The sequence below is a fragment of the Oryzias latipes genome, chromosome 8, assembly GCF_002234675.1.
Source record: "Oryzias latipes chromosome 8, ASM223467v1".
Classification (NCBI taxonomy): domain Eukaryota; kingdom Metazoa; phylum Chordata; class Actinopteri; order Beloniformes; family Adrianichthyidae; genus Oryzias; species Oryzias latipes.
The window spans coordinates 20,619,447-20,643,127 of NC_019866.2; the positions used below are offsets into that span (position 1 = coordinate 20,619,447).

The 23,681-nt window shown below is 40.3% G+C and overlaps 1 protein-coding gene across 2 annotated transcripts in view; it reads right to left on the reverse strand.

Moving 5' to 3' along the window:
* Positions 1–23,681, reverse strand: part of LOC101160323 (E3 ubiquitin-protein ligase SMURF2) — a 64,675-nt gene that overhangs the window by 18,658 nt on the left and 22,336 nt on the right. For both annotated transcript variants that reach the window (XM_004071819.4, XM_023957969.1), the window contains 7 exons: positions 14,793–14,831; positions 13,982–14,090; positions 6,445–6,578; positions 2,741–2,806; positions 1,609–1,693; positions 1,356–1,439; positions 812–1,026 (listed from right to left, as the gene is read on the reverse strand). In XM_004071819.4, the coding sequence (XP_004071867.1) occupies positions 812–1,026; positions 1,356–1,439; positions 1,609–1,693; positions 2,741–2,806; positions 6,445–6,578; positions 13,982–14,090; positions 14,793–14,831 (732 nt within the window). The remainder of the gene's footprint in view (positions 1–811; positions 1,027–1,355; positions 1,440–1,608; positions 1,694–2,740; positions 2,807–6,444; positions 6,579–13,981; positions 14,091–14,792; positions 14,832–23,681) is intronic.

Genomic DNA, 23,681 nt, shown 5'->3' on the forward strand with positions numbered 1-23,681 from the left:
GCCTGTGGCTACAAAATCTGGCGCAAAATTTTACTGTGAGGATAAACAAAACTCGGTTGGGCTGACAGGAGGGGTTGCAGCTTGCGAGTGTGTGTTGGCTTTCACATGAATGCGACCGATTGTGTGCAGAGAAAGGAAGAGAGCAGTGGATGAATGGCTGAAAGGCAGCTTGATCAGTTCAATTAGATGGTCTAAAATGGAGCCAGTATTTGGGGCTCGTCGTGTGCAGCAGCATCAAAGAGGCTGAGCGAGAACATGAAGTGGTTGGGGTTACTGAGGTCAACTGATCAGGAAAAACACTTTAAGGCAACTCCGTCAACATAAACGGGACACTAATCACTAATGACAGTTTTCTCTCTAAACAAGGCAGCTTTCATAGGTGGCTGCTTATCAGTTTGTTATGCAGTAATTTTTAGTAAAGAGAAAGGGATTTATACATCAACTGTCTTTAAAGGCTTATGTTTGAACAATACTTTTAACTGTAAATTATTGAGAAAACCCCTTTAATATTAGAGCTTTAGCTTTAGTGTCGACGTTCTTTAAATTACTGTCGCTCTTCTACCGTTTACGCCAGTGGTCCCCAACTTGGCACCGGGACGCACAGAAAGAAAAAATAATTTCGATTTTATTGGGGGTTTTTTTCTGAAAAAAAGGTTTTATTTTGAAAAGTGACCGGATTCTCTCTGTTACATCCGTCACACTTACCATAGCAACCAGAGTGTAAGGAGTTACTGTATTTCAAAGAGCTTGATATTTTGTGCTCGTCTGCAACAGTTCCGGTAATAAAAGTTCAGCTCTGTCAAGCTCTCACCATATCCCTCAGGAAGGTCTGGATGCGTGTGCAGGTGGGTTCTGCTCATGTAGTTGCGGTGCCTCTGAGATCTGACCCGTCTCTCTTGAACCCGCTGGTCGCCATTACTTGGCGGTAACACTGTGGTGGGCGTGGCGCCGTTTGTGCTCACTGGCGTGTTCTCGTCTACGATGCAGCTGAGCGGCCGGCCAGGACTGGAGTACTCTGAGGCAGGCCTGGGAACAAGAGAGGACAGTAAGAATTTCACCTTGAATAAAGCTTAGACACATGGGCGATAATGGCAGAGCAAAGAAACAGAAGAGCGGTATGGAGAAGTTGTCTCCATCAGCATTCTCCCCAGCTCCATGACTCTTCCACATCTTTTACCTTCACTGTCAGAAGCAATCTGCCTGACACGTTCCCTCTTCCCCAGGAGCCCACTTATGTTTCCTCCAGACTTTCACAACTTAGAAGGATTGAGGTCACAGACGAGGTTTCCCGACTTCCTGGTGTTTGATTCAAGAGGTCTGGCTTTAAGTTTCTGTGGGCTGCGAAGTGTACTCACCTGGTAGGCCTCTCCCACTGTGTGGTGCGCGTGATGTGGTTCAAGTACTGGATTCGCCCGGACGCCGTCCTCCTCTCCTCCCAGCTGGCGGCAGAAACATACACAGACGCAGCAGTGAGAGGACACGCTAAGGCAGCTGCAAAAGCATCCCAGCAGAAGATCACATGCTGATGTCGACGCTGTATTGTTGTGGCTGCTAAAGTTTGGAATCGTCCCAAAACGTTAAAAAAAAAGGGGGGGGGGTAGAACTCACCCATCCGGAAGATCGTTGTCAAACAGCCGACTGCAGTCTACAACAGGACCTCCGGTTCCTATGCGGTCCCTCGACTGCAGACTCACTGCAGGAACACATGGCACACACATGCAGGCACTAGTTTTACTAGACAGCAGATTATAGACATTACAGCGGCAGATTTTGAACTTCAACAACATGTCTTTAATCGGGAAGAGTTAAACTATCAATGTGTTTTTACTCAGCAGGAAGGCTGTGCTCTTTTACACAAACACAAACAGAATTACTGTGTTTCACTACTTCCAGACCCAATCTAAATTATTAGAGTTTCTATGAGGATTACGCGCCTGGGATTGGGAGTGTGATTGTCATGAATGATCATGAGTCATTTGGGTTCCAAAATCCTAAAAATCTGGATTTAAAGGGACTATATCATGCAAAATAAGTGCATCATCATGATGATTCCTCACGAAAAGCTGCATTTTGATCCATTCCTCTAAAACCCTGTTATGAGCACCAGCCCCTCCCAACCCATGAAAACAACTGGGTCGTCACATTGTGATGTCACAAAGTGAGGAACAGCCCTTCCAGGAAAAGCTTGGATGTTGTTTGTTTTCATGGGTGAAACGCAGACACGCTGCCCAGAACGGCTGACGTCATGAAGTGGGAGGCACTCAGAGATCGAGTCGTTTTACTTCCAGGTAGTAAAATAAACTGAAAAATAACTAATACTTCAGAAAAATTGTTCTTTAGTGTGCCTAAGGTAATATATAGATTTAGTTTACTCAGAAAGGCTTAGGAAAAGCATGATGTCGGCCCTTTAAGTTAGGTTTTTACATTTACATTTTTTTAAATAAAAAAAAAAAAACAAAGCTTTAATTTCATGTAGAAGTTAACACTGAAAAACAGCTCAATTTTAGCTCACACTTGTGATGTCTCAGTATGAAAGGCGGATTAGTGTGAGGCTTTAGGAAGTCAGCTTTCATAGCTCTTCATACATGCTGAGCAGAACATATGAAGAACCTGCTCATTTACAGCAGTGTCTTCAGCTGAAGATGCCAGAATTACAGTTAAATAATACATGCTGATTCTGTTAAACATCGGTGTTCCAACCGTAAATTGCATGAAAATGTGTAGATACGTGTGCACTTACGCACTATCTGGCCCCTCACTGTGTCGCTGTCGTTGGGGCTAAGCTTGTTCAAGTCTAGTCTCTGATCTGTGCAGGAAAAAGCAAAAAAAGACGATGGTGATATAACACAGCAGCAAAGAACAAGGAGAGATAAGGTGGAAGAGATTGGGAAATAACAGATGAAAGGAGGAGTAAAAATAGAAAAAGAAGAACGAGAGGAAAGAGAGCGGCGAGAAGAGAAATTCCGTCTGAGAGACATCCACGTAAACCAGCACGTGTTTGGATTCAAGTTTTCCTTCTTGGACAAGTCCCTTTGCTCTGTATCATTTACATCACTCAGAGTCGGCTCTCTTCTCCCTCATTATCTGTCCCTCATTCTTCTGTCTGCAGACCACAGCTTGGCCATGCCCTGAAACAGATGGTCCTGTCTGTGAAACAGCTACAGGCTGCAAAAAAAAAAAAGAATTTGCACTGAGCATCGGCACAGATCAGGCTGCAGTTCAAATGAGAGGGTCAAACATTTGACAAATTTCAGTACAAAGCCTGCACTATTCCACTCAGCCTTAGCATGGACGTGAACTTCTGCCAGAGTCTGGAAACTCTTTGTCTGAACTTCTTACAGTCTGAGGAATTTGAGAGTGAGGGAGGAAGAGAGAGATCAGGAGAGGAAAACAAAAAAAAGGCAAAAACAGACCAAAAAATGTCCAGACTGCCTGCAGACACAAAAAATGCCACTATCTGCCCTCTCTTGTCTGGCTGTCATGCAGATCAGCTCAGGATGTCTGTCTAGACTAAACAGGGACCAAAACAGGCAACGGTCAAAGTATTACAAGGCTAGCCAGCGGTCAGCAGCCACAGGGAGCAGAAACGCACAATGTCACGTACATAAAAGGATGTACATGTCAATTCTTGCATAGTCACAACCATGAAACATTAACACACTGCAATTACACAAAAACTTCACAGTCAAGCCGATACAGCCTGCAACTGTACAAGGCGTGTGCATGGACAAAACTGTGGGGAAATGCAGACAGAAAAAAAAATCCAAAAGAATGACAAAGACCACAACAGACAGGACAGTACAAATTTAATGCATCCTTACACTTAAAAAGCTGTGCAATTATGTATGTCTGCATGAAATAACCGGTTGTCTAGATTTGCAGACAGAGATAGAGGAAGCTTGGTTACGATTTGTTTGTGTGTGCGCGCATGCTGTCACTCTGTGGAGGAGACTGAAGGGGAAATCGAGGGGTGAGCAAGAGGCCAGGAGAAAAAGGACCTGCAGAAGAAAAACCACTGGCAGATGTGGCACAAGTTTCAGGTTCCCTGGGTGGCTCCAGGAAAACAATAATGTCAGGGGTTTCTAGGAAAAGCGCTGGGGCCCTGCCCCGGTTCTGACAAGTCAGCAAGCTGAGCAGGTAGCGGCTCAGCATCCAGACAAGAAAACACTCCACAGTGGTGAGCCATGGCCCTAACCGTCTGGCACTGCTTGCCCTGTGCTGCAGTCTCATTTATCTGGCTAGCTTCTGACATTAGACATTTTACTGTAATTGTGGGGTGATGTTGATTGTCTTTCCCTGTTCCGACAGAAGCAGAAGCTGACCACACACACACACACACACATTTTGGTCTGGCCTTTTAAGCTCTGGGATGGAGACAGGACACTAAAAGCAAACAATGTTGTTTCTACTCTGCTGGTTGTGGTTCCTTCTTACCTCATTGTTTTTCAGGGTGTTTTTATTTTTATTTTTTTAAATCCACCAACGGCTTCCATCATCCAGCAGTGAGAATCGGTGAGGCTTCCAGTTAAATTAAGTGAAAAAAACGGCTTCTTAGTGACTTTTTGCTTTTTTGCCTGTTTACGACCATTTCAACACAACTTCTAACATGGAACCCAAACATGTTAGTCTTGTCCCACTTCATAGGTTTGAAGGAAGTTCGCCATCAGCTGTTCCTGCCAACACTGTCAGATCTGTAAAAGCTTTATTTTGTATCATACTGCTCAAATCATGGGACAACAGTTGTTTTTAAGATATTTTTGAAGGGATAAAAAACTTTTCCAAATACTCATTTTTGCCTTTTTATGTCAATACGTAACAAACGTTCAAAAATCACCAGTTTGCCAATTCTGTTACTGTTGAAAATTCCTTTTTAAAAGCACAGAAATCAAGATGGTCCATATTTTCTTAATAACTCTAAATGGGATGTTTTTAGTACCATGAAAGCTTTAATCAGTTTATAAAAACAACAAGTGAGCTGTGTCTGAAGTTAAAATAAGCAATTATTTATTTGATGCAATATTTGACTAAATCCGTACTTTTTTCAATTATACAGAAAAATATAAAATATTACCCTTTGCATATGTTACAGTGGGTCCTGGCTATATTGTGGTTCAGCTTTCATAGTCTCACTGTTTTTGCAGTTTATCTATTTATTTGTTTTTTAAACGGTACCATGGTCTTCTGCTTTCCGATTGGCTGTAGACCTTTGACGCTCAATTTCTTGTCTTCTGTACAGAACGCGTTTGGCTCATCAAATCTAAAAATCTTAGATCGCAAGCAAATCTTTGTTATTATTCTATAATATTGGACTTCTTTTTCTATGAAGGCTTTACTTTAGGAGTTTAATTAGAGAAGGTGTGACAGAGTGTTCATGTCTGTCTGAGAGAAGTTGATGAAGGTTGTATGGAGCGGTTTTACAGCCGTAAAACATCTATAATCCTACTTTGCAGCTTTTACATACCGCGAGTATTTTTTAGAACGCAACGCCTGCAATAAACAAGGGAACAATGTTTATAAAGCCCAAAAAGTTAGAATATTATCAAAGAAGTATTTTAAAAAAATTCAACTACTCAGGCAAGAAATAACTGTAACTTGTTTGACCTCAGTGTTCTTTAAAAAAAACAGCCTTATTTCCAAACTAAGGTCTTTTAGAGGGGGAGTAGCTTCTGGGTGTACAGAAAATGACTTTATATTGGACAGAAAGTGAGAGACAGTCTCCTAATGTCACACACCTGGGTGACATTTGATCTCCACATTTGACCTATCCCCTGGTGAAGCGGTGAGCTGCAGTCGCCCCCCAATCCAACCCCTTGATGCTCAGAATCAAGCAGGGGGCATTTTTAATTTGAACTCCTAATACAGTCTCAGAGCATGCATATCATGAAGAGATCATCACAGTTTATTGTAGCGCTAGACTGATCAGGAGGCGCGCAAAAACAGTTAAACAGTAAAACTGGGAAGATATTCACAGATTTGTACTCACGGGATCAATAACCCTTTAAAATAGTTTTAAAGTAACAGCAAGTGTCTCTATTGGCTTGTCTTGATGCAAACACCAACCTACAAAAGGCATTTTAACAGAAAAAAGTTTGGGGTTTTGTTTGTCTATAATGAGAACTGCCGACATTCAGAGATGCAGTAAGACTGCAGCTGTGGAAGAAGGTGATTTAACGTTAAAGACCCGATCCTTTTTTATTTCCCCCCCCTGCTTCAGTTGCAATCCTAAACAAGCCTCAAAAAGGAATTGCCCCTAGCTTAAAGGGTCTATTCAGCCTCCTGTAGAGCACAGACTGACCTGTAAAAGTCTCAATATTGAGATAAGATTATCCCAAAGTATCCATTTAAAATACTATCAATTCTTCCCCTATAAACAGAAATCTTAATAGACATAAAAAAAAGATTTAGATTTAGATTTCAATGTAGTTGCATGGAATCGATACTTACAGCCTGTGTCTTTAAGGCGGTTGATAGCGTTGGACAGAAGGCGGACACAGCCTAAGAACCCAGCCCCTTGTTTCTTGTGAATCTTCTTGTGATTCCATACACTGATGGTGATGGAGTCTGATTTCCCGATGTATCTGAGGAGACCGAAAAGCACACTTTGAGCTTTTTGCATAAAGTGTACAATCAAAATCAGCCGCTTCCATTTGCCGAGCGGTGGTAGGAATCTCTCTGAGGATGAGCGGGGGACACATGAACTCCCACAGCAGAGGTGAGCTCCAGGTTTCCACTTCAGGGACACATGGCAGCACAGCCTGGAGTCACAGAGGCTGACAGGAACAAGGAAAGCAGTGCAGCTCACAGGGATTTCCTACACACCACGTGTGAACGTGCAAGTCTGACCTCGAGCATCTGAGTATGTCACGACGAGCAAAAGCGTGAAGCTTTGAATCATTTACAAGGTTCACAGCAGCCTTTCTAAAAAAAAAAAAAAAAAGCAGGACAAGACTACAGCCAGAAGGATTTCACAGAGAATTTGCTTGCAAGAAAACAAGAACATTCCAAACTATGATCCAACCCCAACTCTGTCTGTGTGTGAACGAAAACCAAACGTCTCCTAAAACGGACTATAAAATTAAGTGAGCGCCAAAGCTTCCACTCCAAAGCTCCTGCGTAGCTTTTAGAAAAACAACCATTTTTCTTGAATGCATCACCATAATTATACATTAATGGTCATTAATCATACAGTCAAACTGGAATCATGTAATCGTAACTCAAAGGTTATTTTCCTGTTGCCCCAAAGCACAAACTAAAGAACAGAAACCAAATTGGTTCTAACGACTTCATATTTCAAAGTTAATGAGAAGTTAAGGAGGTGTTTTAAAAACAGTACTGGAAGCTGCCTGTGTTATGTGCAACTGCCCCTTATTTTATCTCGACAGGGTAACTAATGGCTGCAAAGACATGAACAAAGGGAAACTGCCTCTCATATCATGAAAAGAAATTTAAGCCAGACAAGGAAAACCAACTTTAGAAAAGAAAGGCATTCTAATCAGCAACTAAAGCAAGAGCACAGGGAAAGCAAAATGCAGAGTGGGGAGCACATACATTATCATATGCAAAAGAAATTCCCAGCCACCCTCATTTATGACATTGGTATTTTGGACGGACCACAGATTAAGCGATAATTAGCCCAAGAGGCTCCAATGATAGCATGACCTTCATGCTTTTATTTTGTAAGAAAAACTCAGATGTTCTCTGATCTTTTCTTAAAACGTTCAGTTACTTTTTGAAGTGAACTTCTTTGCCGTTTCAGATCAGGTTCTTAGAAAAAAGAAAAAAAAACTGTCCTTGTGGTCCATCTGCTCCTGTGGCCTTACTCCTCTGCTCCAACCCTGATCATCTGAGCAGTTTACAGAACTGTATCCCTCTATAATTATCATGCTGCTTACCGAAGGGATGTGAAACAATGGGGCTGTGAGTAAGATGTCTGGACATTTTGAGTTGGTGCCAAAGGCCTGTCTGGGGTGCGATGGGAGGGACATGCTGGGTCAGACAGACAGATGTGACTGACGAGGGTGGGGGGCAGTATAACAACCTAACTCAGTCATCTGGATCACATTCCACGTAATAAAGTAGATTTGGCTACGCTTTTTCTTTTTTTTTCAAAGATTCTTCTGGTAAACGAGACAATCAAAAAACTACAATAAAGAGGAGGAAGAGGGAGATTTAAAGGTTTACAATTAAAACTTCCTTCTATTCTGGTGTTTCAAGCAACAGTTATTGTGGGACAGGAGATCAATATAAAGATTAAAACCATCAACAATAAACATTAGGTGGAAGAAATGCTACTTTTGCTAATAAATCATAAACTTGAGACAAAAAGATCAGACCAGAACCAGTAGCTCCGCCCACACGCGGCCGCGGTATCATCCTTTAAAGAACATAATGTGCATTTGCAGCGACGTATGCTTCAGACGATGTCCGATTGGCCTATCTACATGTCAATCAAGTCCCGTACTTCTCAGTGAGGACTTTGGTGGATTTTAAAGAAGTACCGGTACTTCTTTTTTTTTTTTCTGGCCCGCGATCAACACTCATGTCATTGAAGATCGACCGGTAGATCGCGATCGACGTAATGAGCACCTTTGAATAATATATACATGCATAATATATATAATGATGTCAAAACGGGTTGTGGCTCCGGGTGCTTTCTTTTTTATTAGGGGCGGTCCCAAATGGCTCTTTGAGTAAAAAAGGTTGCCGACCCCTGGTCTAGTGGGTCTAGATGACCCAACTCCCAATGTTAGAGCTAAAAAATAAAAGGTAAATAGCTGTACAAAGTCGACCTGAGCAACATTTTTTATGAATTACATCAAATGTGGCTTTTACTTACTCTGGAGAAATACACAGGTGAAAGACGGCAAAGTTGTTAAAATAAAAAACTGTAAATCAAAGAAATAATCGAGGAATTATTTATAGGGCTGGCAATAAACCTTTGGAAAGTACTAAAAGCAGCAGTGACTGGTTCAAACCTGAAAGTGAAGCCTCTGGCACAGCAAACATACAATCATTCTCTGCCTCAGATAAAACAGGCCAATTTGCACAGCAGCCCATTAATCATTCGGTGGCGTAAAACTCAATTATTTTATAGCTCAAGAGAAATCAGAAATACCAAAGTTCAAAAGCGGGTGCCCCATTCAAAGAAAAATTCTTACATCCCATTGAAAGCATTGGGAAAAGTCCTGGAGGTTTTCAATCCAAGATTGAAATTTACAATTAATGAAAGATTGGCTTGAAATACAGCAAAAAATAATCAAATTCTCCTCACAAAGTCTCATCCAGACTAAGATCTGAGTTCTGAGAATAACTGATTTTAAGTTTTATCATAGTAAGACGTGAAACGTCTTCTAACTTTAAAAACTAAGTCCAGATGACAGCCCCTAAACTTACTTCTATGACGGAATCAACCTGGATGAATGAGAGTCTTCATAGACACATTTTAGGTTTTGTTATTACAATAATTATTTTATTTTTATTTTTACAACATTTTCAAAAAAAGTTGAGGTGTCAAACTGCAATATTTTAAGATGGTGCGTATTGAACTCTGAAAAGTTGCAAGTACATTGCTTAATGTTAAAGTATATTGCACGCTAATTGGTCAAACTTTTTGGACTCAAAATATTTACCAACAATAATAAATGTCTTTACACACACGCCAATGAGGGTAAAGTGAGGGAGAAATGTGCCCAAATCTATTGTAATTAAAGTTTATAATCTAGTATTTGTATGATATTTTTAACAGTAAGTTTGCCAAATTCCTGAAATACAAAATAACTGCATCCAAGTGTAAAAGGAAAAAGAAGTTGTCTTTAGCAGGCAGACATGCAGACCACAGTACAGTTATGCATCTACATATTTAGCATCTTCACAACCTCAAACAGTAAACCAGCTGACTGTGGCTGCCAACCCTCCTCTTTTGCTGAGCTTTAAACAAGCAGAACCTCTACTAATCATTTTTTATTCAAAGCTCTAAAGACCGACTATTATGACAAAGCTTCATGCAAATCATCCAGCTGAAAGATTGTTAAATCACTGAGGCCTTTTCACGCCCACGAGCTCCAACAAGTGTGAAAACACAACTGCCCCCCCCCCCCCCCCCCCCCCGACTCGTTTTGTCACTGTGCCAAACAAGCAGCTCCTGTTTGTGCTCGGTCTGAATATCAGAGCTTAAATACTTCATTTGGTCACAATAATCAAGCCTAATGGATAAAATGTCTTGTTTTGAAAAAAGACAAGTTGTCACAAACAGATATTTATGGGCTACGGTTTGACTTTTCTGCTTCTTTCTTTTTCTGGTTTGATAACCTCAAGATTGTGTATGTTTCCCAACTAATAAAGAAGAAAAAAAAATCAGTCCATCATTCTAATGTTTTGTTTATTTGAAATGTAAAATACAGAACAAGAAAAATCTGGGGGGAAAAAAAACATTTAAAAATGTTAGAAATTAGAATTTAAAAGTATCTAAACTTGTTAAGATTTCTGGCAGAGTCAACTTTATTTTGGTAATAAAGTTAGATTAAGAGAACTCTGCACAAAACATTAAACCTCCTTTACCTCCTCTAATTTCGTTGTACATGTACAATGACAATAAAGATATTACTATTTCTACATGCTTAAAGAAATCTAAGATTAGATTATAGATTCATTTATAGATGTCTTTTTGCTGTATTTGCAAAAAGTCTTTTTACGTATTTGTATTTGTTTTATGTATTTGCATCTAAGCTGTTTTGGATTAAAGCTCTTCTGTTGAGATGCTACAGCTGCATAAAAATATGTAAATAATATGAGACTTAAATAATCAAGGATCATTTAGACCTGCTGAATATAAAGGACTTTTGGATGCTAATCAACATCAGTTAAGTTTAAGCTTTAAAAAATCCAGTTTGTTTGACTTCTGATACTACTTTTTCTGCAACTCTGCATAAATCTACAAAGTACTGTAAACCAAACTGCAAAGACAGAGAGATATTTTTTTATTTTTTTATCTCTCCTCTTGTTGGAAGATGATAAAAACAATGAAAATAATGCGATAAGATCACTTCTATTGCTGCTGCTACTGATGGACAATTATAGACTAATTTTTGTCCATGCAAAAGTTGCAGACTTGTAAGGCAAGTAAAAATCCTTCTTTCCATTTATTAGTCGCACTGAACTGTGTTTCCTCACCGTTCTCAAAATCATTTGTTCCCCACAGATTGGAGGGAGATCGTCCGTGATCTTGTATTTATTCCATTTTCTAATAATTCCTCCAACAGTTACTCACTTCTTGCCAATTCGCTTGCTTATTGTAAATTGGTTTATCCCAGTCTTGTTGAGGTGATGGGCTTGTCCCTGGTGTACTTTGACAGCTCTTTGGTCATGGTGTAGAGGTTCCAGTTTGATTGTTTAAGGGTGTGGACGTGTGTTTTTTGAACAGATAACCACTTAAAACAGGTGACATTAAAATAAGTAAATAGTGGAGAACTTCTTAAAGAAGAAGTAACAGGTCTGAGAGGTAGAGAATCCTTGCGTGTTTGTAGGAGCTAAACGTTTATTTTCTGCTCTGGGGACCAGTATGATGCTGTGCACAAAAAGGACATGAGTTGACTTTATTTTCTGAGAAACCTCAGATCCTTCAACATGTCTAGCAGGATGCTGGAGTTTTTCTGATGTCTGATGTGGTTGCTTGAGCAGCAAAAGGGACATCAAGCACATCAAGAGGCTCATCCTAATAGCAATACAAGTTATTGGCAAAATGTGAAGATGTTTGAGCTAGTAAGAGATAGAGGAACACAGGAGATACTTCTCTGCATCATGGAGAATACATCTCACCCACTCCAGACTGTGGAGGAGCAGTGGAGCTTTTTCTCTAAAACACTCACTAAGCTATGCTCAACACTGAACATCAGTCTGACCTTACTGTACTCACATCAGTACAAGAGTTCACATCCGTGTTGAAGATGGTAGAGATCTGTCATCCACCACCAGCACTAAAGACCCACTCTTATGAAAAGTGTTTTTTGTGTTTTAAACATGTTCTTGTGATAGTTTTCTTAAGATAGAAGATATATTTAAAGAAAATTAAGCTCAAATGATCATGTTTGAGTATTTCTTTATTCAACTTGTTGTGAACCAGGAGCAGAAGAAAATATGCAGTTGAAAAAGCTATTGTTACGTAGAAAATGTCTTTGCTTTCCTTGTCCGTGGTGGCATCTGGCTCCAAATTGTATGGCTAGATAGTTCCAAATTTAATATTTCTCACCATTTTTGTTGCACTGACTGCACTAATGTAAGGTTGGGGGTGTGAAGGGCCATAGGGTAATTGTAGAGTGTGTAAACGGAGAGCTCTTAGCAACGGGTGGTAGACGGGGGGTGGGGGTGTTTTGCACCAATGGTTCCATCCACAACTAAGAAGCAAATTTCCAATCAACTACAGCCGATCTGCAGAAACTATGTCCTAGAAAAGGACAGGTTTTTTTGTAATTTTGTCTAAAAACGGCATAACCACAGTTAAAAGACCACTGGGAACGCTTTGAAAATAAAACAAAAGATGTTCGGAATGATTCTTTATAGCAGACCCTAACAGAATTATTACATTCTTTCTCTCCGAGTTGAAGTGTGTCTATGATGAACATTACAGACCTCACATCTTTCTAAGAGGAACAATTTGCAGAATCAACGACTGAAATACTTTTTACTCCTCTGTAGTTCTAATAAACCATGACTAATGTGAGTGCACTCTCAATTAACCTTATGTGAATGAGAGAGGAACACTTTAATGCACTAAAACATGGTCCTTCAAGAAAATTATGTTTTATTGTCCTTTAGACACTAACAAATGGAAGCTGTTATATTCACATCTGGTTAATCTGAACCATTTCCTGTAGGTTTTGCGGTGTAGTGAATGAGGCAGGCAGCCAGATAAAATGCGTCTATTCCTATTGGCATTACAGCCACATCCTGTAAAAAGGCACAAGGGGTCAAGGTTCACGATCCAGTTTGCTTGCTGTGGTACACCCAAGAAAATCCAAAGCCTTGGCTGCAGTCACACACCCATTCAGCATCTTGAATAGCACAAACACCAGACACAAAAACCCTTATTGCCAACAGCGTTTACTGCAATAGTCTGTTCTCAGAACACCAGGTGTCTGAAGCTCAATTTTAATAAGTGTGAGTCAGTCAGACGGCTAGCCAGACCCCTCTCAGTCAATTAAAACCCCAGCACACCACCTGAGATTCCTTCTGCTGGCCTTAAGAATAAACAAGCAGGCGGGGAAATGAAGCACAAAAAAGCTAAATGCATCACTGGCACAGAAAATTAGTCATTTGTACATAAATCCCTGTCAGCTCTATTTGCAGACTCTCGGGACAAATTAGTGCAAAGAGGTTCCGCTGCGCTGCAGCTACGTGCTCGCCACTCCATCTGATCGTCTCTAAGGTGAGCGCGCGTGTGACTTTTTCCCTCTCGTCAAATGTGACACGAGCAGCTGATTTAATGGCTGTGCAGAGAGAGGGGTCTTGTATCCACAGGAACCAAACAAACTGAGACACGTGCTTCCTTTAGCTGCGGGCCAGGAATGATGGTTTGGATAAACAGCGGGCCAATACTGGAAACTTCCACTCTCACACTTTCACTCACACAGTCTGGCTCTGCTTTTTCCAGGTTCATTTCAAAGGACGCACCATCTTTGGGAAAAGGCACTCAGAGTACAACAAGACATGCACATGCTTCAGTCAGGAACTAAACACTATTTTCAGATGTCTTGCCTCTCTCATTCTGTAAATCTTGTCCAGACAACAGTTGTTCTTTTTTTTTTAACAGAGTCATTACATCACTGCAGATGATCCAGATACTGAGAGACTACATCAAAACCGGCTTTTATCTGTTAGAGTTTAGATCCAGTTGATGGCTAGGCCAGAGACAAATCAACAAAGAGGCTTTTTTGATGTCAGGAGAAAAACAGAGGAGAAGCCGTCGGTAAATCTTAAAGGGACTCACAGATCATAGTGCTGGTTCCACTTGGGATCAAGTGTGTTCCTCACAGTGTCTGTAGAGTGGCATTGTCCAGAACCATCCACAACTACTTTGGCAAAGGGATCTGGGAGGCCTGAAGAAAGAATAAAAAAACACGGTATGATGGCACCCATTTAGAGCAGATAAATGATGATTTATGCCAAGGAAAATGAATTTAAAATGTCTTTTTTAGCAATAAGAAAAATACTGGACAACCATAGAGAAAACTATTTAGAACAATCCAACCTAAACGTAGTGTTGGAGTTTCTAAAGGCAAAAAAAAACACCAAAAAAACCAACACTACAGATGTGCACAATTAACACAGTGTTGACAACGAAGGACCACAGATATTTTTAGGTATGCTCTCAGTCCTGCTCCTCACCAGTTCTGCCTGAATGTTTGCTCTGCTCCTGAAAACTAAAATGGAAGCAGTGGGCACCACAGAAACCATCCCGGCGAGCACAGGAGCTTTACGCGCTCATTCTCCATGACAGCATGACCAAACACAGCAAAACACCTAAACGTCCGGCTGGGAAGAATGTACCGAGCAGTGGCGCAATCAAGCCATGATCAAAGCAAAGACACTGAACTATCAATAATGGACAAATAAAAGAGAATTTGGAACAATGTGGACAACCTTTCCACTTAAACCTCAAACTTTCTTAGAAACAGATCATTCATTTCTAATAAAATCTTACTTAAGTTTAGGAAGTTCTTTATGATTTATATCCTCCCAAGTTTAAAAGCTAATACCTCAGAGGCTGTAAGCCAAAGAAACTAGGTTGAGATACTTACGGAAGAAGTCCTTCTTCGCAAGGTTTTTGGCACACAGGACTGGAAAAGAGCAGAAGAAATTAGGGGTTAAAACTAGAACATTTTTAGACGTTGTGAAAGCAGGTTTTTATATTAATCAACAACCTATTTCACAGAAATGTTGCTTTGAGAGAAAAATGAAGGTGAAATTAAGACACCTGTGAAAAATGTGTGAAATCAGTAAGTGTTTTGACTTTTCACATAAACTTTTCTTTCGATTTTACAAAGAGCATGAGTATTCCACAGATGTTAATGAACACAGTTTAGAGTACTGCAAGAATAGAATTGCTTAAAGATGATGACATGTGGCCTCCTGAAAGAGTGCCTGGCTTGAGAGCGACATTGTGGATTGGATCCCACTCAAGGTCCAACCAAAGTCAAAGATAATGCAACCAAATGTTTTTTTACTTAAGCAAATGCCAAAAACTAATTTCTCACACTGGTGTTTGACAACTAATGAACACACTTTATAACTGTTTTAATAACACATTTACTTCTTGTTTGACTTGGATTTAAACACAAGCCACAGCAAAGTACTTGATAAATGTATGGATCCACTTTGACAGAACAGTTACCGAGGTGACAATGGAGAGCTCTAAAAATGAAGAAGCTCAGTCAGGTGCATGGAAAATGTTTATTTTTATCTACAATAAAATCCTAATGAGAACCAGCCTTTAAGTGGTCTGGACATCAATGATGCTCGAAAAAGAAGGATAAATGATACAACAAGACATAGAAACCTCAAGCTGTGACAGTCTTATTATGTTTAATTATACTCTGAGGCATGAGGGGAAAAATGAAGCAGAGTTTCTTTACTTTGAAGAAAATCTACTAAAAAAAAAAGGTTAGCTTCTGCAAACTATTCCATCAAGCGTAGCTTGTAACATCTGCTCGCCAACACTTGAAAGTACAGCTGGAATGATTTAAGACAAGACCACAGCGAGACATAACATTAATGATCTCATTGCTGCCATGCCATTTTGGTGTTCAGGAGTCTACACGATACCCCGCACATGTCGCCGCTCTGCCAGCCTGTGAGCTGCATAAACCTGTTGTTATGCCATAGTTATTGTTCTCGGGGATCATTTAAAGTCTGAGACACCACAAAATGTGTTTTGCTTGTCATCACGTGAAATACCTGCAGAGCTGATTCTATTAGTGGACTAATACTTCAGCAGAAAATAATCTGCATCTGCTGGCAGCCACAAATCTGGCAAAAATCAAGTATTAAATCACAGGTCGCTGAAAAATGGAGGCTTGTAGAGTGCAGGTGATCGGAGTTTACTGACAGAAATAGATCAAAGGGGCAACCGTAGTAGCTGCCTTTAGGTCAAACCACTCAATCACCAGCCACTGCTCTTTCCTGTATTACCCCACACATCCCCACTCCATACCACAAATACTCAGACATGCCAGAATGTCAATGACAATGTCACTCAGTATCAGGGGGCTGAAACTGCTTTGCCCTCACACCTTTTCAATGTTTGGACGACAAAATATCCAGACACCTCCATGTACATTGGCGGGGTTTCTAAAAGGTTACAAACCTGCAAGATTAAAGAGGAAGGGGAACATGGGGGTATAAGTCTCCATGAAACTGGATGTCTAAAGGTGATGAGGGTGCAGAACATGCTTGACAGATGAGGAAGGAGTTCTTTCCACAAACATCCCTGGGAATGTGTTACGTTCCATTGAAACCCACCTCATTTGTAAAACATCTGGTACGGATCAGTTTCGGTCGCATTCTTCGCGAACACGGAGGCAAGGACGTGTCTAAGAGTGCACTGTGAGCGCACTGTGAGGCCCTGAAACACCTCTCTCCCAGCTCCTATTCTAGCTGTTCAATTAATTATTGATGAGAACAGTAGAACAATTTTTGTCAGTGTGTGTGAACGTTTTTTTGAACCACAGGGACATAGATCTATATGGAGCATACTGTCACACTATCTTTAGCAACGATACTTTAAAAAAAATTGTATTTGAAACCAAATAAAAAAGAAACTAGAGACGACGAAGCCAGAAGAGCGGGCAACCATATTTAGGTTTAGCAGAAAAGAAATTACAGAAAGAAAGAAAAAAAAAAAAGACAGACCCTCCTGTGAGTACATTTGCAGCCTTCAGCCAGCCACACACTACAATTATACCTAAATAAACCTCTTAGGAAAACATACAAGAAGTAGAATTACAGCTGAAAAGGAAGAAAACCACTGGAATGGCCAGAACAGAGACTGCAGCAGCAAGGAAGTAAATTAGAACTGTGGCAAACAATGACAGGCGCTAAAAATTCAATGGAGGCAAAAACTGAATTGGTGAGCCCAAATCTTTTTGTGGAAATTCCATCAATGATGAAATGACTGTTAAGCTTATGGCTAGGGTGTCAAACATGTGTGTATATGTGTGTGTGTGCATGTTGATAGTCACAGTAAATTACAATGTGGTTAAGAGAAATTTTAATTTGTTTATCTAGTGGACACAAGCTGTAGTCATGTTTTACTGACATACGATTCTGACTTGTGATATACCTGAAACATGCCTGTAAAGGAGATTTATCTGCATGTTTAATATCATTTGAGTATTTTTATCATACAACCACATTTACATTTAAAGACATGAAGAATTGTTGATATGTGGACTGGAAAGTATACAGAAGAAAAAGTTCTTTAGAAGTATTACAGTAAGATTTATTAAATAATTGAAGAGGGTTGTCAATCTTTTTATTCTCCTCTGTGAGGCGATTCTTAATTATCTACTTATAAGTGTTATAAGTCTTTTCTTTCATGGTTCAGTGTCCATGATGACAGTGGCCCTGCCTGTATCTGCTGCTAGAATTGAACTGGCCGTCTTTGTGACAGAGCCGTCCAGGGTGAACCTAGTCTTTGCTTTCCCATCAGTAGCTGGGAAAGCCACCAGCAGCCTCATGACCCCAAAAGAGTTTCAGCAGATTCAGAAAATGATTGAATGGATGGGTGTCTTTTTTTTTTCTTTTCAAAATAGTTCATCACTTTTCTGTGCCATTTGCTGATGTTGCTCTGTGGTAGTTTAGCTGATTTTTTGATGCCTTCAACTGGATCGCATAGTTCTGCTTTCTTTCCTTGATCCTGGATTTGGTGACATTTCCCTTCTGCTACCAGTAGGTGGTTCTTTGTATGGAATTGTCATTCATTATGAGGGACTTCAGTCCTTTACTGAACACTTCTCTACTGTCTTCAAGTTGGTGTTGATAAAGGTTGCAAATACGTGTATTTGCTTTTTGACCTTTTCTTAGCTGTGTTTTTATTTTTGATTAATTTTTCTGTTTTGTTGATTTATTAGGTTATATTTCAAATTCCATTGAAATGTTTATTTCGAATGGGCATTGATCCGCTGTTGTGTCTTTTTTTTTTTAAACGGGAACTGTCATGAATCTATCATTCAACTTTTTATCTGTGACAGTCTTTTCATTTTTGTTTATCTTCTCATTTATGAGAGTTTTTCTTGATTTATTTTTTAAAAATGAACAGGTTTGTCTTTTTAAAATGCAAGCCTTGTGGTGTAATTTTCTCCTATTAGGCTGAATTTTAGAGGGGTTGATTACATTTCCAATGTAGAAGGAAAATCTAGTTTTATTTATTTGTCTGATAAATAGAAAGATTAAGCCGTAGCTTACTTTGAGGCTTCGTTCTCATCATGACGTGCCAGAATCAGCTGCCTGTGATGGGCGGAGCCTGCAGGAAAAAACCTGTCCGGTCTATCAACTGACCACGCCCTCCCATTAGGGAGGAATCCCATTACAAACAGCTGATAATGAGACATCATGACGAGAGTGAAACCTTTGGAGGAAGACTAAAGATCGGCTGCCAAAACACATTCAGAAAAACTAAAATTCTACTTTCTTTTGCCTGGCTAAAATCTCTGCACATGTAAAGAATTAAAGGGGAAGACAAAAAAATATTTCTCCAATACTAGATTTATATTGTATTTTTTAAATTTAAGACATGAAAGACTAAATTTCAAAACAAGATACAAAAAAGAAAAATTATTTAAAAATATTGTAGTCAACAGAGTGGTCACTGTGTTAATTCATGTGTGGTATTAAGAATCCTCTCTTCTGTAACATGAAGCGAAAACACTGGTTCTGGAGCAGCATCAAATGGCCCCCCACATCCCTGGCCCATCTAAAATCCTCCGTTGTCGTAGCGACAGCAAGTACTGAGGCAGAGCGGAGAGAAGGGCGTCTCTGTGCTGCCCGTGTTTCTCATTCTGACCACAGCGTCTCACAAAGCAACACGCTGCAGTGAGGGTGGAGAGGGGCCGACAGGAAGAGCGCCGCTGAGAAATTTAAGAGACAGCAGTGACATTTGAAGACGCCATGAATGAAAGCGCCATTGGTGAATCAGGAGTTCATTACAATGAAACATCCAAATGATTCCACCTTCACAAAGGACTCCCAGATGAAATAAAAAGCTAAATAGTGCATTATGTTGCAATGGTGAGCTGATTCTGACTTTTTAACAGTGGCTCTTCACATTAAAGCCAAACAGCCACATCACTGAGGACAGTTGGAGAAGCTAAACAAACAACAGATATTCAGTGATCACTGCCGTTTGTAGTCTCTAAAAAAAAAAAAAAAAAAAAAAAAGGATTCCTCCGAGTGGCAGCAGCCTTTTGGTGCCGGCAGAGACCTTGGAATGAAGTTGAAGGCACCTGTGAGGAGAGGATTCTCCCAGGCTGACACACAAAGAGCCCTACTGTGCAGGGGAATCAATGAAGTCTGCCAGACGCAAGCCAAACACCTGGGGAGGGAGGGGTCACGTGACGTGTAAAGGAGGAAGAGGGGGGGGGTCACCATGGTAGCACACAATGGTCAAGTCGAGATGAAACGACTAACTATGTCGTTTCACTTTTTACTTGACTTTACTCTGCTTCTATTTGATCTAGACTTCAGAATAAAAATAGACTTCAAAAGGTGCAAAGTAAAAACCTCCGTGAGGGAAGCAAAGGTTTCCACAGCCTCTAGTCTCCAGCTCTGTGGTTAACCATTATTCTGGAGGAAGTGAGGGTGTGAGAACCCAGACAACCGCCTGGTAATAATCTCCCATCCCCTCCTCTGTTCAAAGCCAGAACCTTCTAAAAACAGAGCTTAAAAAGAGGAAGATGGATCCATAAATCTGGCTTAATGTTTTATACGATAACAGTGTGTTCATCTTTTCAACTCTCCCAGCTCACGTTGACTGAACTCCTCTTCCCGTCCACCTGGTTCCTACAGTCCCGTGCACTGACCCAACCCAGCCAGACAGTCCGAGACATCTTCAGGCAACATACTCCCCCATTCACTCCCATTCTTCCAGCCCCCCGACGTTTCCTCTGCCTGTCTGCCTGTTTGTCTGCCCTGTTTTGACTCCGGGCCCGGGTCTGTGCACTCTCATGCGCAACAATGTTCTTCTATAAACAAAGGGCTTCCTTTTCTCCTCTCCACTCCTCCCTGACCTTTGTGAGACTTAAAACCTGAAGGGAGGGAGAAAATGAAGATGAAGTCTTCTGACTCGTTGCTGATAAGTATACCAGTCAACCAAGGAACCTGCCCCTTATCTGTGCCTGACTAATACTGGAGCAATCTCCAATTCTGTCTCCAGTGTTTGGTCTTGCCTGCGGCCGCTGCAGACAACTATCATGCAGCTTTCAGCACAGAGGCGCTGATATCCACCATGAGTCGCAGAAGGACTGTTTTGTACAGGAAGGAAATAAAGAAGTGCTTTTTGGGGAACCTTGTTCATTTTCATCTAAACCAACAAGGCCACAGATAAAACATTGCGGGCTAAAAGATTTTCCTGTAGAAAAAATAAACTAAATGGCTTTCAAGAGCCAGGGGAGTTTACATAACAGCTGGAGATGAGATCATTATCAGTGCATGTGCAAAAAAACAAAAACAAATTCACTCGGAATCCTCTTGATTCACAGAAAAGAAGAAATGTGTTTTAGATTGGGAAAAGAAGAAGAAAGAAATAACAATAACGCAACACCTAGATGTTCAGTGGATCTAAAGCTTCACATGCAGCCAAACATCTGAGTACCATTTTAGGATGGATATTTCAGTTACAATCTAACAAAGAAGCCCCAAAAAGGAGAGTTTAAAGCTAAACAGCAAGTAAAGACAACCTTAGGTTATTGTCTTTCACATTGGTTAAAAAACAAAAATGTATAAACAGTAAAAAAAAAAAAATAATAATATTCACGATAACAACATCGGAAACAGTCTATCAGTTCCTAAAGATAACTGAAACCATAGAACTTGTCTTTTTAGAAACTGATAAGATAATTAAAATCACTTCCCGGACAGATGCAGCCGTCTTCTACTCTAAAGAAATCATTTTAAAAAATGTCTAAGGACCTCGCTACACCCTGTAACTACAACCCTTTAACTGCAGTCAGGAAGAATAGAGTGAGGAAGTGAGATTAAGTTTCTCAGACCAAGTCCAGCTCCTCTACAGCCACACACAGACTCATTGGCGCTTTTTGGCTGCTTTTAATATCTTGGCAAATCCACTTATGTAACAATAAAAATCTGATAAGGCTGCTTTAGGTCGCGTAGGATATATATGAGGAGCTCTGTTAGTGGAAGGATCATTGAACCACAAAGTGCCAGGAAATTCTTTTAATGCCCCTCTCCAGAGCTACACTTTCCAGGGTTTAGAAAACGAATAAGGAAAACGGGTAACAAAATCTATTGGAGCATCATCTTTTTTAACAGTGTGGACAACAGAGAGTCCATCCCCACTGCAGCTCTGGTGACGCCATGGTTCTTTCCTTCCTCACAGCAGGCACATAAAAGAGCAGATGGAGCATTTCTTTACATGAATGTCATTTTTGAAACCTGGAAAAAAGGGAGCAGACTCCTTCTCTCCATTTTCTAAGAATCAGACGGACCCCAGTTTTCCTGAATGATGACTTCAAAACGTTTAAGTAATCTGCTGATATTGACTCCTGGGCCAGTTGGCACCATATGCTTATAATGAGGCACCTGATTGGCCAGTTTATAATTTGAAGAATTTGAAGTGAAGAAATAATATCATGAAAATTTCTAACAAGATTATGTTAAGAAAAGCAAAAAAGGTTATTTCTGACAAATAGAATGAGTAATGGCTGGGGGTTTTTCAGCTTTGGGATTTTGGCTTCTTGGAGCCGCCCGGTACTTCTCATTTGGAACAGTCCAGTTCAGATATAAAATCAATGGTATGATCTTACAAGTAACAAACGGTTGTAGTTGTAAATTGCAAGAATCTTCGCTTGGTCACAAGAAAGCCTTTTTCTCATCTAAGCTATAAGATATGCAACAACACTAAACAAGTAACTGATGTATTTTAGTCTGGACCTCAAGCTACTTCAGCCTTTCATCCATTCATTACAAATGGCGGCACTGATGTCTTAGTGATTCTTTGGTTTTTAAACTACACTGTGAAAGCTGTAAAAAAATGAACAAAGATCTCATTAGGACTCACTGGTCAAAACTATTAGGGCTAGAAGCAACTTCCTCCAAAACCCATCAGAGGAGTGTCAACACTATTAAGGCTCCTGAAACACATGGGAATGGCAGTTGTTGATTATGTGTGATTTTTGCACATGCTTAGAGGTCCCAAAAACTTAATCTGGCAGTTTTTATAAAAAATAAAAAACAACACTTCTTCACACAAAAAGTTCTCAAAAAGTTGTCCTAAAAATATAATCAAACTTAAAAGATAAAAATAGCTTTTAGAAACAGGCTTTGAATATATTTATATTGGTGTAGCATTGGACTTTTTAACTTAGAAGTGACTGGAAATCCCCTTGCTTCAGCAATCAGCCCCTAGTGGTCATTAGAGGAAATCCAAACATAGGTAAAGGATAAACAGCAACACGGACTAATTCAAATTATTAACTGTTTATGAGAATTGAACCGAGTGAGAGTGACATTACCCATAAAAAATGGCTTACTTCCCGCTCCAATAATATAAAGTCAATATTTTTGCAATATGGACACCGCCATGTTGGAGCCATACGACAACAATAAGGAGTGATTGGGCAAAATGTTTAGAATGTTGGAGGTGGGGGCCAGCAGGCACCACATGCTTTTATTGAAGCATCTGATTGGTCAGTTTATAACTTGAAAAAGTTGCATAATAAGTTGCAATAATTATTCTGACCAATAGAATGACTAGTATTGTCATTTATTTTACAATAGAACTCTATGAGATTTTGGCTTCTACGTGCCAGTGGGTACTTCCTGTTTGGAATGGAATGTGGGAGGGGTCACTCTGTCCAGTTCTCCTTTATAGTCAATGCATTCAAGTACATGGAACAAATGCACAGATAAATTTATGTCATAGAAACCAACTAACACGGGAGCCAAGTCAGGCTACAGAAGTAAACAACTTTGTTGACCCACAACTTTTCTGATCAAACCTGTTTCTGAACAAAGAAGGTTGCAGAAACAAAAACACTGACTAATCCAGCAGCTGAAAGGCAATGAACTAAAATTCCACAAAAAGACCCGTTTGACAACATTGAGCAGAACAGCAAACATGTGAGAGGAGAGGTTGGCAGCATTCTTGAAGTGAGAACATTTCATCCACCTCACGTCACCATTTCCCCTTTGTGATGCAGTGCGCTGTAATTGCATAACACAAGAACCCCCCAATTTTCCAGCTCCAAACAGTGGGAAACTGTGCCACAATGGCAACTGGCATTTCTGTTACCCTTACATCACTCAGTCTTTCAACTTGGTGTAATGCAACATGCTCAAGTGAGTGCGATTCTGGCGAGGAAAGTCTTAGAAAGTGCCATCACTGCAGGAGGAAAGTCAAAACAGCGGGCAGAGAGGAGGTTCAGTTCGGCTCAGGCTCCTGCATAACTGCAGCA